Genomic DNA, 12,195 nt, shown 5'->3' on the forward strand with positions numbered 1-12,195 from the left:
TAGAGGTGCTGTTGGACCTTATTTGATGGAGTAATGATGTAAAGAAAAAACACCTGAATTTTGGGCTGATGTGCATGTATGTGTGCATGCGGGTTTGGGGGTTTGCAGCTGTATAAATAATTGTAATTAGAAAATTCCATCTATTAGTCTGTGGGAAAATGCTTGTTGTTCCTGATACTGTGGTCTTGGAGGGGGGGGGCGGGTTTGCTTGAACAAAGAACTGTATCTCTACCTCACTTCAGAGGGCAAATGAAATGTGTGTAGAGATTTTATGTTCATTTAATTCAAATTCACTCTGATATGGTACAGTGTGTTCATTCTCCACTGACAGTACTTGTCTCAGTACTTTTCTTTCTATTTCAAAGACAAAATTTAATAGCATAGCTATCCTGCTGGTAAGTGCACAAAACAAACAACCTAGACTTTCTAGTCATTCTGTATGACAGCCTTACTTGTGTGAGTAACTTTTTTGTTCTCAAGAGTGCAAGATCTGTACTCTCTAGTACAAATTTTTGAATTAAACTTTAATATATGTTTGGATGGGGAGCTGAAAGAGAACTCTTGAAGTTAAACACTTCATTCAAAGGTAGTCTAGTTTCAGCAAGACTTGACCATAAAAATAGTTCTAAGAATATAAATTCAATTGTGCTTTTTTTCTAATTGTCAGTCACAGCAAAAATCATAGATTAGGCGCTGCTGGCAGTAAGAAGCTGTGCTAGGATGGACAGCATAGCTTGCTTTCTCAATGTAATTACTTTGTGCATTGCTCACAAACACGTTCTTAGGGAAGAATTTATATGCTGCAAAGCTACAGGACAAGTTTCTTCCAGAAGCTGAGCTTCAGAAGTAAATAGTGGACAAGTCACGTGGGCCCTGGGGAATTCTATAGGTAGTATTTAGTGGCAGTACCTTTCTTTTGTGCTAGAAATCAGGAGCTTGTGTGTAGCTATGAAGCTTTTCCACAGTTGTTGGAGGACTTTTTGGAGCACCTGATGGAGTTCAGACAGTAAAATCACTCTTCATAACAGAGCAATCCGAACTAATGTCCTCGACTAGGACAACCATAGTAGTGTTAGCAGTGGAATAAAAATTGCTTGGGTATGTTTTCTGTCTTTTTCCCTTATTTTTTTTGCTCCTGCTTCCCAGCATTGCTTAACAAGTAGCCAGGGAGCAGAATTCATAGAAACTGAATAAATGTTTTGGTAAAACATGAGCAGTTTAAAATGCTTAGCTGGGGCAGATCTGATGAAGGTGGGTTAATGCAGATTGATTCCCAGCACAGTTGGGTCACCATGTGCCAGCCTGGGACCTGCTCCAGGGGATCTTCCTCTGGTGACCCAGCAGGTAATTGCACAGCAGGCAAATACTTCCATGATTGATTCCATCTTGATGTGGACTGGGCTCATCTGGCAGATCAGATTTGAGCTTGGGTTATATTGCTCATCATGTTGCAGGCGGCTTGTCTTAACTTGAGACTGAAGTGATTGCTCTTTGATGTTTGAAGTCATCTTGAGCCCTTATCACTCCTGATGTGCTGAGAGAGGCTGGAGCCCTTTCAGGCTGGTGCACAGAATTAATAGGAAGATGCTATAAAACTGTTCTGTTAAGCATTTCTTAAAGCTGGGAGATTTTAGAAAATTGTACTTAAAAGGTGTTGATGTAGGAGTACTTTCCAGTGTTCTAGTTGTATGTTGAGATTGGAGTTGCTTTCAAGATGGAACAAGCTGTGTAGACCATAGGATGCTGTCAACATGCAAGTGTGAGTCACAACCTCAGTGCATAGCCAGGGCCCTCAGTGGGAAGTGGCGTCTGGAGGTTTCATTGCTTGGGGTTTGCTTTTTCCCTAAAATGTTGGATTACTTTTCATACAGGTATAAGCAGAATTTGAGTGGGCTGTAAACTTAGTTTGTTCTTGTTGGCTTGCTCGATGGCTGTAATAAGGGCAACCCTTTCTCCTGCATGGATTGAGGGGGAGGTGTATGTGAATTGGGTTTTGTTAATGCCATTGAGTGGCATTACGGGCCTTGGATGTGGTCAGGGATGTTGTTCATTAGGGAGCTTGGTGGTTCTCAAATCTTTTAAAATTTTCCCATTAGCTTTGAGTATGGTCATATGTGAAACTTCTTAAATACAAACTAAAGCAAGGTGCTCTTCTTGTCTGGTAGAAGAATTTGTTCCTTCTCATTTTAATCACTAGCAAGGAAAAATACTGTATTCCATTTTGCTTCAGGAGGAGAGCTTACTTATGTACTTTCAATCCTCTGCTTCTACCTCTCACTGTTACTGCTTGGGTAGGTAGGGAAATGGCTTTAATGATGAGTTTCATGGACTTTCCAATTAACCTCTGAACTTCATGGTGTCTTCTGCTTCTATCCTTATTTGCTTAGCTTTGCAGAGAGTTACTGAGTTGCTTCAAAAGAAATAATTCAGTAACTAACTCTTTAAAATAAACACCACCACCTCTTTTTAATGAGCTGTCTGCCAGGGATCTAGGAAGTATTTGTTGTACAGTGTGTTTGATTTGTGAAGCTGGAAGCTTGGTATCTTTGGCTTCTGCTGTCTATCTGTATAAATGCAAGACATGACTTCCAAAGGGTTGCCGCTGTCTGTCCTGCGTGCGAGGCTGGAACTGGTAAATTTGCAAAGGTTCAGGAAACAAGAAGTGTCTAAAAGCAGCTTTTCTTGTTTGTCGAGTTAAAGGTTGCAACACAGGACCCCTAAGGATAACTATTGTCAGTAGCAAGATCTTGATTTCTTGTCATTTTACACTTCTAACCCTTCACATATGATGTATAAATTGTTTATAATTTGATAAAATCTATTGAAATGAAACCCAGGCCTGGCTTTAACTTTCTGAAGTGTTCTCTCTTCTCTATTCAGACCAAAAAGCAGCCATGGTATAATAGCACACTAGCCTCACGACGCAAGCGGCTCACAGCTCATTTTGAGGACCTAGAACAGTGCTATTTTTCCACCAGGATGACACGTGTCTCGGGTAAGTTCCTCTTGTGTGGTGTTCAGCTTCTGACATCAGCTACCTCTTACAGTGCCTAGTCCTCAGAAAAGACTTGCTTTTGAGAGAGCAGCTTTCACTTCTTCCTTGCATGGGAATGTTGCTATACATATTTATGTGTTACTCAGGTCATCCCATTTTGCTGTTCTTGACCAGTCTTTGAAGTAGCTAAATTTAGAAAATATAACCCTGTCACTTTGGAGGGGCAAATGTATTGCGTTGTAATCCTATACTGTGAAGGGCATAACCTACAATAAACAATTTGACTGATGCTTGTTCCGAAGATGCAAATGTTTGAAAGCAGTGGTTGGATTGTCTTTCTACTAGATGTGGCATAAACACAGTAGTTAAAAACACTGCTATTGAAATACTACAGAGGTATAAACATAAATTGATAAATTCTCCTGTATTTAGCATGCAATAGGACACTTGGATGTTATTCTTTATGTTGTCTAGATTGAGTCTTGGTTAACAAATGGCTTGGAGTATAGAAGCTGAGTGTGCAGCAGCATTGTTGTCCCATGGGGCACACCTTAGATTTAAGGCTTGTTTTGTAGAATTAGAAGCTGTTTTCACAATTGCCTAGATTGCCTCATTCATAATTGAGTAACACTGTGACAGCAGCTAGAGTAATTGTTACCTAGTGGATGGATGGTTCTTAATTACATGACAAGATTCTCTTAAGAAATGAACAAGTCAAATGAATGTGTCTTGAGGGTGAGGAGGGTTGCTCTGTGGCCCCTCTGGGGAAGAAACCAGCTTTGGGAAAAAAGTTTCAGGCAATGGCCTGTGGCAGGCAAGAGATTTGCAGCACCAAGCTGTGAGCTGCAGTTCATAGGAAGAGTGATAGACTGCAGCAAGGAGCGGGGAGCAGCCAGCCCTCAGGGGATAGGAGAAACCTCCTAGGGACAAGAGGGAACCGGGCAGAGGTTGCTGCAGCAGAATATCTTTACTTGTATCCTTGGAAGGCAAGGACCAACCTCCCAGGACACAGAAATCAGCAAGAGAGCTGGGGTAGAAACCCCTGGGTTTTTTTCCCTCCATGAGTTGAGTTTAAGTATTATTCACTTTAAAATAAATAAAAATGAGGCTCTGTTGTTATGTCTGTCTTCTACCTACTTCAGAGCAGTGACTGACTAGGTTCTCATCATGCACAACAAAATAATTTATACAAGGAATACAGCACATTGAGAGGGTGCTTCAGTAGCTGGAAGATTGCAGAAGCTGGTTGTATGTGACTAGCCAGGTTCCTGTGAAGTGCTAGCAAGTGCTTTGCAGAATACAGTACTTCACAGATCACGCTGAGATGTTTTCACGCAGTGCTATCTTGGTGATGCATAACTGTGTTTATGTTAAAATAATACTTATTAACCAAGGATAACAAATGGGGGTCTTACCAGCATTCCCTTGTAGAAGACATCTTTCTTCATAATTGGAACTATAAATATGAATGTGGTGAAGCTGTTTTTTGTATTCTTATGCCTCAGCTGCACCAAGAGCGGAGGATTTGCAAGCGCAGGTTTTTCCTAAACAAGGGATAACCTGTGATACTTGATTAAACTTTTCTTCTCTTAGTCATACCTGCTTTTTGACACATTTTAAATAGGATTTAATGTGGATTTAAAGCTTTTTGCACGAAGTGCCTATGACTGTTCTAGTAGGGAGTAGAGATATAATGTAACTGTAATTATGAAATGGCCTTGCACTTTGGGGAAAATGTCTTGAGAAATAACATTTGGTTTTTCAAGCAGATACAGAATAAATTGTAGGAGGACTGTGTGCTTGATCTCTAAATGAGGGAAATCGAAGAGTAGCAGATATTTGTTCTTATCATAGTGTCGAAGGAGGAAACAGCCTTTGAAAACTACTGACTGATGTTTATGTGCTTCTTCTCAAGCTGCTTTCTGTGCTGGTCAGGTGCTGATGATTTTAATTTGGAGCACCACTTTGTTCATTTTGCCCCTTTTGATCTATCTGACATGGGTAACTTATATGCTAGTACCCTTAAACATGCTAATTACTAGCCTTCACTGTTCCTTTATACGATCAAACATTAAATAGCATATAAGGGACACTTCAAAATGCCTTACAAGTGTAGAGAAAGGTAATAATTTCTGATGGCAAGGAGTTACCAGGGTGCAGAAAGTGATTATTCTCTCTGTTTTCCCACAAGAAATCACAGCTGTATTTTGCTTTTATAGATCAACCTCTTCCTTTTTTCATGCCAGTATTTCCAAAGCTTTCTAATAAGTGGAGGAGCTTTGTCATTTCATTATGCTGCTGATAAAATTACAGATAAGGATAACTTAACTAATGGGTGGAATTTGATCTCAGCCATGTGAGCGAGTGGTGTGCATGGTTTCTGTGCTGCTGCAGTGGATGCTGTGGTTTAACAGGAGACAAGGTGTGCAGTAACTGTAAACTGAGGTGCTGTGTGTTAGTGCTGCAAGAGCAGTGATAGCTGTAGTTCCCTTATATTGCACTGGTGCAAAAAGACAAAGCGAAGGTGGGAGCATTAGAGGAGGAGAAGTAGAATTGCTGCAAATTCTGGGGGTTATTACAAAGCCTGAAGGCTCTACCTGATGTTTGACTGCAGATGCATGATCGTATTAGGAACCCTGACTTGCCCATGTGGCATCGCTCTAAGTTAGGAATTTTTCCTTATTTAGGAAATAATAAATTTTGAAATGGTTTAAATAAAATTCTGTTCATACCAAGAAAAGCTGGGACTTCTGAGGAATCAGGGAATGACTTTCAACTGTCTACACTGTAATTTATTTTTAACTTTTGTAATAAACTGTTCCATTTCCCACAGAATATTTATCATCATTATTCAAGCTGGCTCAATTTCACCTTGTCTGCTGAAGGTCATAATTTTCACAAAACTTATAGTACAGGGAGTCTTCTGGTTTCATGCTTGTCTTCCTTCTCCAGCCCTGAAACAATTCTCCCTTAGCTCTGTTGCTTTTGGAGTAACAAGACAAATGTTTTTTACTGAAAGTATTTTGAAGGTAATTGACACCAAATGTAGACATATTGTGACAGAAATATAGGGAAAGGAATATATTTTCACCTTCATAGAAAACTAGATGTATTCTTCACAGTGCATTTTGATATGCTTAAAGGTTTTCTGTTAATAATCTATATGGCCCATGGGCTCTGGTTTTGAATAAAATAAATGAGCTTACCAGGAAAGCTGTATTTGTGATCTCTAGGCAGACTCTCAGCATGGTAGGTTCACCCAGCATTGCAGTGGAAAAACTTAATTTGTGCTCTGAAAAATCATAATGCCTTCAGGGAATGCTAGAGGTGAGAGAAAACCTGTTCTTGACCATGAATCCTCCCCAAATAACAAGCAGAGGTAGTGTCACATGAAGACATACATATTGATATTTTTTTTTTCCTTCCCCCCCCCCCCCCCCCCCCCCCCGTTGAGTTTATCTTCTTATTCTGTTTCTGTCCTCCCCAATGCTGCTGCCTCTCCCTAGATGACAGCAGAACCACAAGCCAGCTGGACGAGTTTCAGGAGTGTCTATCCAAGTTCACGCGCTACAATTCTGTCCGACCCCTGGCAACGCTGTCTTATGCTAGTGACCTCTACAATGGCTCCAGCATAGTATCCAGGTAAGACATACTGCAGCTCTGACAGTGCACCTCATGCTGCTACAGGCTGCTGAGGCTGAGTTGTTAACCTGTATCAAACAAGTTACGGTCCGTACATATATAACACTTCGCAGTTGCTTCCCAAAAATAGTTTTGTGTGATTATCATTGATCTGCAAAGGCGCTCAAATGCCACAGTAGCACCTTTTATTCCTGTTGGTGTTGGTCAAACTGGAATGCAGAACCTGTGAGGAGCCAGTGAATATTTGCAGGTGTTGTGATAAAGCACAAAGCCTGTTGTAGGCTTAGTCTTCATGTTAGTATAGTTGTATTGTAAGTGATGCAGTTCTAGCGTTTTAAGAAACATCCATCTTGCTTGGTGTTGGTAGTTTTAAGAATCTGTGATGGTTTTAAATATTGTTGGTAGATCCAGTTGTAATGGCAAATATTAAAAAGCTGAGTTGTTTTTAACTGCGATGGTTTGAACTCTTGAGCGTTGGAAGCTCTGTTTACAGTGCTAAACACTAGTGAGGGGGTGCTCGTGGTAAAGCCAACTTGACAGCTCTGTTCTTGCCAGCAAGAGCTCTGTATCCCCTGCTGTGTGTGGTGGTCATGTCCTGTGCGCTGCTGCTGAAGCTCATCTGAGCCTCTCATGGACCACTTTGGACACTTAATTGGTGAAATGCTGTTGACGGTCTTTCAACAGAATTAGTTTCTTCTAGTTTAGCTCCATGAACCAGCTCCCTTGGGGATTAGGCTTAAGAGAGCACATGGGGTTGGGAGAGGCTGGGACCTGCCACCAGCACTAACCTTAAACTGGTTTCAGTAGCTGTGGAAGCATACCTTGGGGGATTTAATTAGTCTGTGGTAGCTTGTTTCGAGCTGGTTGTGGTGGAAAAAATGATGCAACATGTTAACTGGAAAATCTTTTCTGCATGGCATATGCAGGACCTGTTAGCTTCTTACAGGCATGTTTCACAAATTTAAATGTGTTTGTTCACAGCAACTTTTTGAGAGAGAGGAGTAGTATCATCTCTATTTTATACATGGGGAGCAGGAGATCCAAAGTGGCCATACTTGACATCTTGAAAAAAACGTTACAATGACATGATGCGTTGAACTTGGGTTTTCTGAGTCTTGATCTAATGCCTTACAAAGGGGCCATTCGGACAGTGACAGAATATCTTCAATGTTTGTTGAAAGACCCCAAGAAATTTGCCCTACTTGAAGAAATTGAGGCATGTGTGGCATAGAATACGTGGGTTTTTTTAAAGCAGCATTGATTCCTTAACTACTGCAATATGTAGCAGGAATGTATAATGTCCGACTTAGCCACAGAGGTCAGAACACAATAATCACTGATCTGACGTATATTTAACCTGCAGTGATTGGGTTCACACTAGCTGCAATGAAATGCAGATGGGAATCTCACTGCAACGTAGACAGACTTCCTCAGATACCAACTTCAGCACAGATTGGATTTTGTTCCTTTGCCCTTTCTTCTCCTTGACATTCTGCAAGAGCAGCATTTTTGTGGTATTTGGTTGGAAAATGCTGGAAGGGCAGTAAATCTCTCTCCCGTTTTGAAGGCGTTATAATTCTTGGGTGAAATACACCTTTGAAAAGTATGTGTGTTACTGTTAGAATGAAGATACTGTGGGGCCTTCCTCCAAGCCAGTGCTAGAATAGGTAGTTAAATGCATTAACTGAAAAATAACTTGGCTTCCAACTCAATGTTCTCCCCTGCTTATGCTTTTTATTTATCAAAGCATTTAAGAAATTTTTAGGGGTTTTAGTATGTGGGCTGAGTAAGACTGTTTACATCTGAGCATGTCCTTAAGTGCTTTGGTAAAGCAGGGCTGCTGAATGTGCTGCTGCTGTAACTCTTGTTAGCTTCTGGCTAACCAAACAGTTCCTTTAAAGTTTGAATTTGTTAATCAAGAGTTTACATGTAGTATTTGTTGGCCAACACACTTCTGTGTTCATTATGGTTCTTCATCCAAATGAATAGACTCAAGTTCAGAGAGAGTCTGTGAAGCTGAATGAGGTGTGTGTGTTGGTGATGGCAGCTTAAGATAATAAAAGAGCAGCTTTTAGGTACCCATGGATGGGCCAGATTATTTATTGGGGCACTTTAAAAGCTTATTTTCATTTTTTGCATCTGTGAAAAGTTTTATTGTTTATTTGGTCCACTGCACTGATTTCTAAACGTGTTCCTGGGCATGCAGTAGGAAACACTGATGAAATGACAAAAAGTATGTCTTGCTGCTTAGCTGTTGCTGTTGAGACAAATGCATTTAAATACAAAGCAAATATAAGGTTAATAAGTAAGGAATCCTCATAATTTTTTTAGAAAGTATTTTAAAGGGGTATTTTAAGTATGCTGAGGAATAAAAGTAGAATTGAGTGGAAGTTAAACTTCCTTGTACTTAATTTAGCTTGTGGTTTTTTTAAAATAAACTGCTGTTACAAATGGACAGAATACAAGAGTGTTTGCACTGCTTTAACCCTACATGAAGTTCACAGACTGGACTATAAAAGATCTTCTGTCTTAAAGAGGTTTTTAAGATGTATTAGCTTTATGTTTGCAAAGGAAGAAGATGGAAATATGTTCCTTATCTGCAAAACCTGGATGTTTATTTAGAAGGGAAATAAAACTGTGTTTATGGTAACAGGGTGAAAAGTGTAATTAAAGACTGTATATAAACAGGCTGGGAAAAAAACCCCCTGAAACTGAGCAGCAAGAGTATTCTCCTGAGTGCCTTGCCACAAGCACATTTATGAATGTCTGGACTTCTTGAGGACTAATAAAAGACCATAAAAAATACTATGTACGTTGTGTTACTATAAAAACTCTGATGAAATATTTAGGAAAGCTACAGTTGCCTTCTGAGCTGAAGGGGCAAGCCAATGCTCTGCTCTCCGGTTCCAGGTTTCCCCAGCCTGGCATGGAGCTTGCCAGAGGGACCTGTGCTGAGCCTTGCTGGGCTGGCAGCTCTGCGGTGGCCGTGCAGCATCCGCACGGTGGCAGCCGTCGGTTGCAGTGCTGGCAGCACCAGGCTGCGGGCAGCGGGTGGGGGACTGATGCAGGGCCGGTACCTAAGCTGTGCATCTTCCATCACGGGCTTACAGCCTTATTTAGAACGGTGCACGCAGCGCAATTGTAAGCCCAGTGAGGGAGAGCTTTCTTACCTTGCTTAGAAACATGCTCATAAGCAAAATTTACAATCCTCAGTCCTTTTTTTTTCCCCCCTTATTTGCTTCAAGAAAAAACAGATTAGCAGAGAAGGATGTTCAGTGAAAACATGTTCAAGGCTCTGCAATTGCAGGTCCCTCAGTTTTGCTTTAACATTAGGGGGACTTTCAGCAGGCTTTGCAATATGAATGTACATGTACTTCAATATGCTGAATGTTTTTTATACACTCAGTTCTCTTAAGTACCAAGTATTTACATGGTTTTCACAAGTATATTCAGTTTTGTTAGAACTGGGCCACGGAATAAATTTTCCATTTATTATGCCCCCAGACAGAGCAGTCGTCAGAGCTTAACTTTTCTTCTCTCCACTTGCTGTGGCAGTAAATAGTAAAGGCTTTCTTTTAAAGATGAGCCTGTAAACTGCAGCGTTAGCATTACAATGATTTATGTAGAAAATTGCTTTAGCACTGTCAGAGGCCTTCAGAGAATAATGTGGCAGTATCTCATATTTTAAAAAAAGAACAGAAAAATCCAAGAAACAGACTACAGCAAGATGTCTGTCTGAAACCTGGTTATCAGAAAGCCAGTTCTCCCTGCCAGGTGGTTCCCAGGTCTGGTGGAAACAGGAGTACATCTCTCCCAGACACCCAGAGGTTTAGGGGTAAATGGTGTGGGTTTTTGTCATCTGATCAGACTTCAAATTCTTCTGGGTTAGCTTACAATTTCTCTGAAAGGTCTTAAAATGACATGTGAAGGGTTTTGGGTAGCCAAGACTATTTATCTAAAGGCGTAGTGATTTACAGAGAGGAAAGAAGCAGCTTGGTTTTTGGCTGCTGAAACCTTACTCAGCTCATCTGCTGAATCTTGAGATAGTGTTCAAAAACTGGATCTTACCTTTGGGGTCCATTATTCCTTTTTTTTTTAATTGCTTGCTTATTATTCTGTTGCCTCTAAGTAATGAACAAGATATGGAGAGGTTTCTCTTAGCATTCAAACAGTACAATTAAGTCACTTTCAAGGTTGTATTTTTGTTTATGTTGACCCTTTCAGTAACATGATCTGAAATCCTTTCTTCAAAGGTGAGCTTGAAAGAAAAACCATCCCTTAGGAGCATGTTTTCCATCTATTCATTGAACCATCCTATTTTTTTTCCCTTTTTTTACTTTGGACTACAATTACTTGTCTATATAAATTCTCAGATCCGGACTTTAACAAGAAACCTTTTAGTCCTGTGTCTACCATAACAAGTCCCTTTTTTACCTTTTTTTTTTTTTTTTTTTTTAATGCTCTGGGCTGGCTAAGATTAGATGAGCCATTTTATTAAGTTTGTGATCGGCAATGCTTCTATCTTGGTGGTAAAGATAAATGGAAGAAATGTAAGTGGGTTTATCTTTCACAGGATTATGTTTCAGAGTATAGTAGATACTGTTCCTTGAGAAGATGAGAAATGAGGAGGGCTGAATTTTTCTTGTAGTCTGTTAAATCAATCATTTTTTAAATGGACTCTTATTTACAAGTGGCAGCTCCCAGCTGCAGATGGATCTGTCTTATTTGGACTGTTCCCACAACTGGAAGGAAGAAAGAAATGCTTGGATAAAGAGACTTGAACTGTAGAGTGGCTGAGGAAACTCTGAAGTATAATACTCTGAACCTACTTGAAGTTTGTGCTTCTCCTGCGGTTGTCTTACCTTATTTCATCTGAGGTTTTGGCCCACAGACCAGAGGTTGTCTGAGGCTGGAATGGGATTTTGTTTAATTAGAGCTGAGTAAAGTACAGAGCCTTTCCCTTACTTTGTCGTCTTTTTCTCTGGAGTGTAGAACTGGTATATTTCCTAGTACATAACTGTGGTCTGGATCCCTTGAGCAGAAGCTAAATGTGACTCATACCCAGCAGAAGGGTTATACAGATGTCAGTTTAGATCTCTGAATTCAGAGTTCAGAGACACTCTCAACTCTGTAACGTCCCCAGGACAGGCTGCTAGTGCCAAAAGGGACTCTGAAACCAGAAAGGAGCATGTCTGCTTTTATCTCTAGTCTTTACCTGAAAAGTAAACCTTCTGGTGACTGTGGTGACACTGCAGAGAGAGAAGTCTGTTCTTTCGTCAACATAAGCTTTCACTTTTAGGGCTAAAACTTAAATAACTTGAAATTAAGAAGTTAATGAATGGAAGTTGCATGGCTACCAGTGGGACCTCATTTTTTTCCTAGTAATTTCAGACTATTTCATAGTAGGAGGATCTTTTTCCCATTAAGCTCTCTTAGTACTTCAAACCTGTCTCCACCTGCAGATAATTAGATGAGGTTTTTTAGTTTGATTTAAACTTTGTGAGTCTTTATAAATGGTCTGTTAAAAGTATTGAACAGTCTTTGGATGAATTTGGGAA

At 40.2% G+C, this 12,195-nt stretch overlaps 1 protein-coding gene across 7 annotated transcripts in view; it reads left to right on the forward strand.

The window, feature by feature from the left end:
* The window catches only part of COP1 (COP1 E3 ubiquitin ligase), a 130,849-nt gene that overhangs the window by 32,822 nt on the left and 85,832 nt on the right, over positions 1–12,195 (forward strand). For all 7 annotated transcript variants that reach the window (XM_041127747.1, XM_041127745.1, XM_041127746.1 and 4 more), the window contains 2 exons: positions 2,881–2,995; positions 6,502–6,637. In XM_041127747.1, the coding sequence (XP_040983681.1) occupies positions 2,881–2,995; positions 6,502–6,637 (251 nt within the window). The remainder of the gene's footprint in view (positions 1–2,880; positions 2,996–6,501; positions 6,638–12,195) is intronic.

Source organism: Aquila chrysaetos, chromosome 12, assembly GCF_900496995.4.
Source record: "Aquila chrysaetos chrysaetos chromosome 12, bAquChr1.4, whole genome shotgun sequence".
Taxonomy (NCBI): Eukaryota; Metazoa; Chordata; class Aves; order Accipitriformes; family Accipitridae; genus Aquila; species Aquila chrysaetos.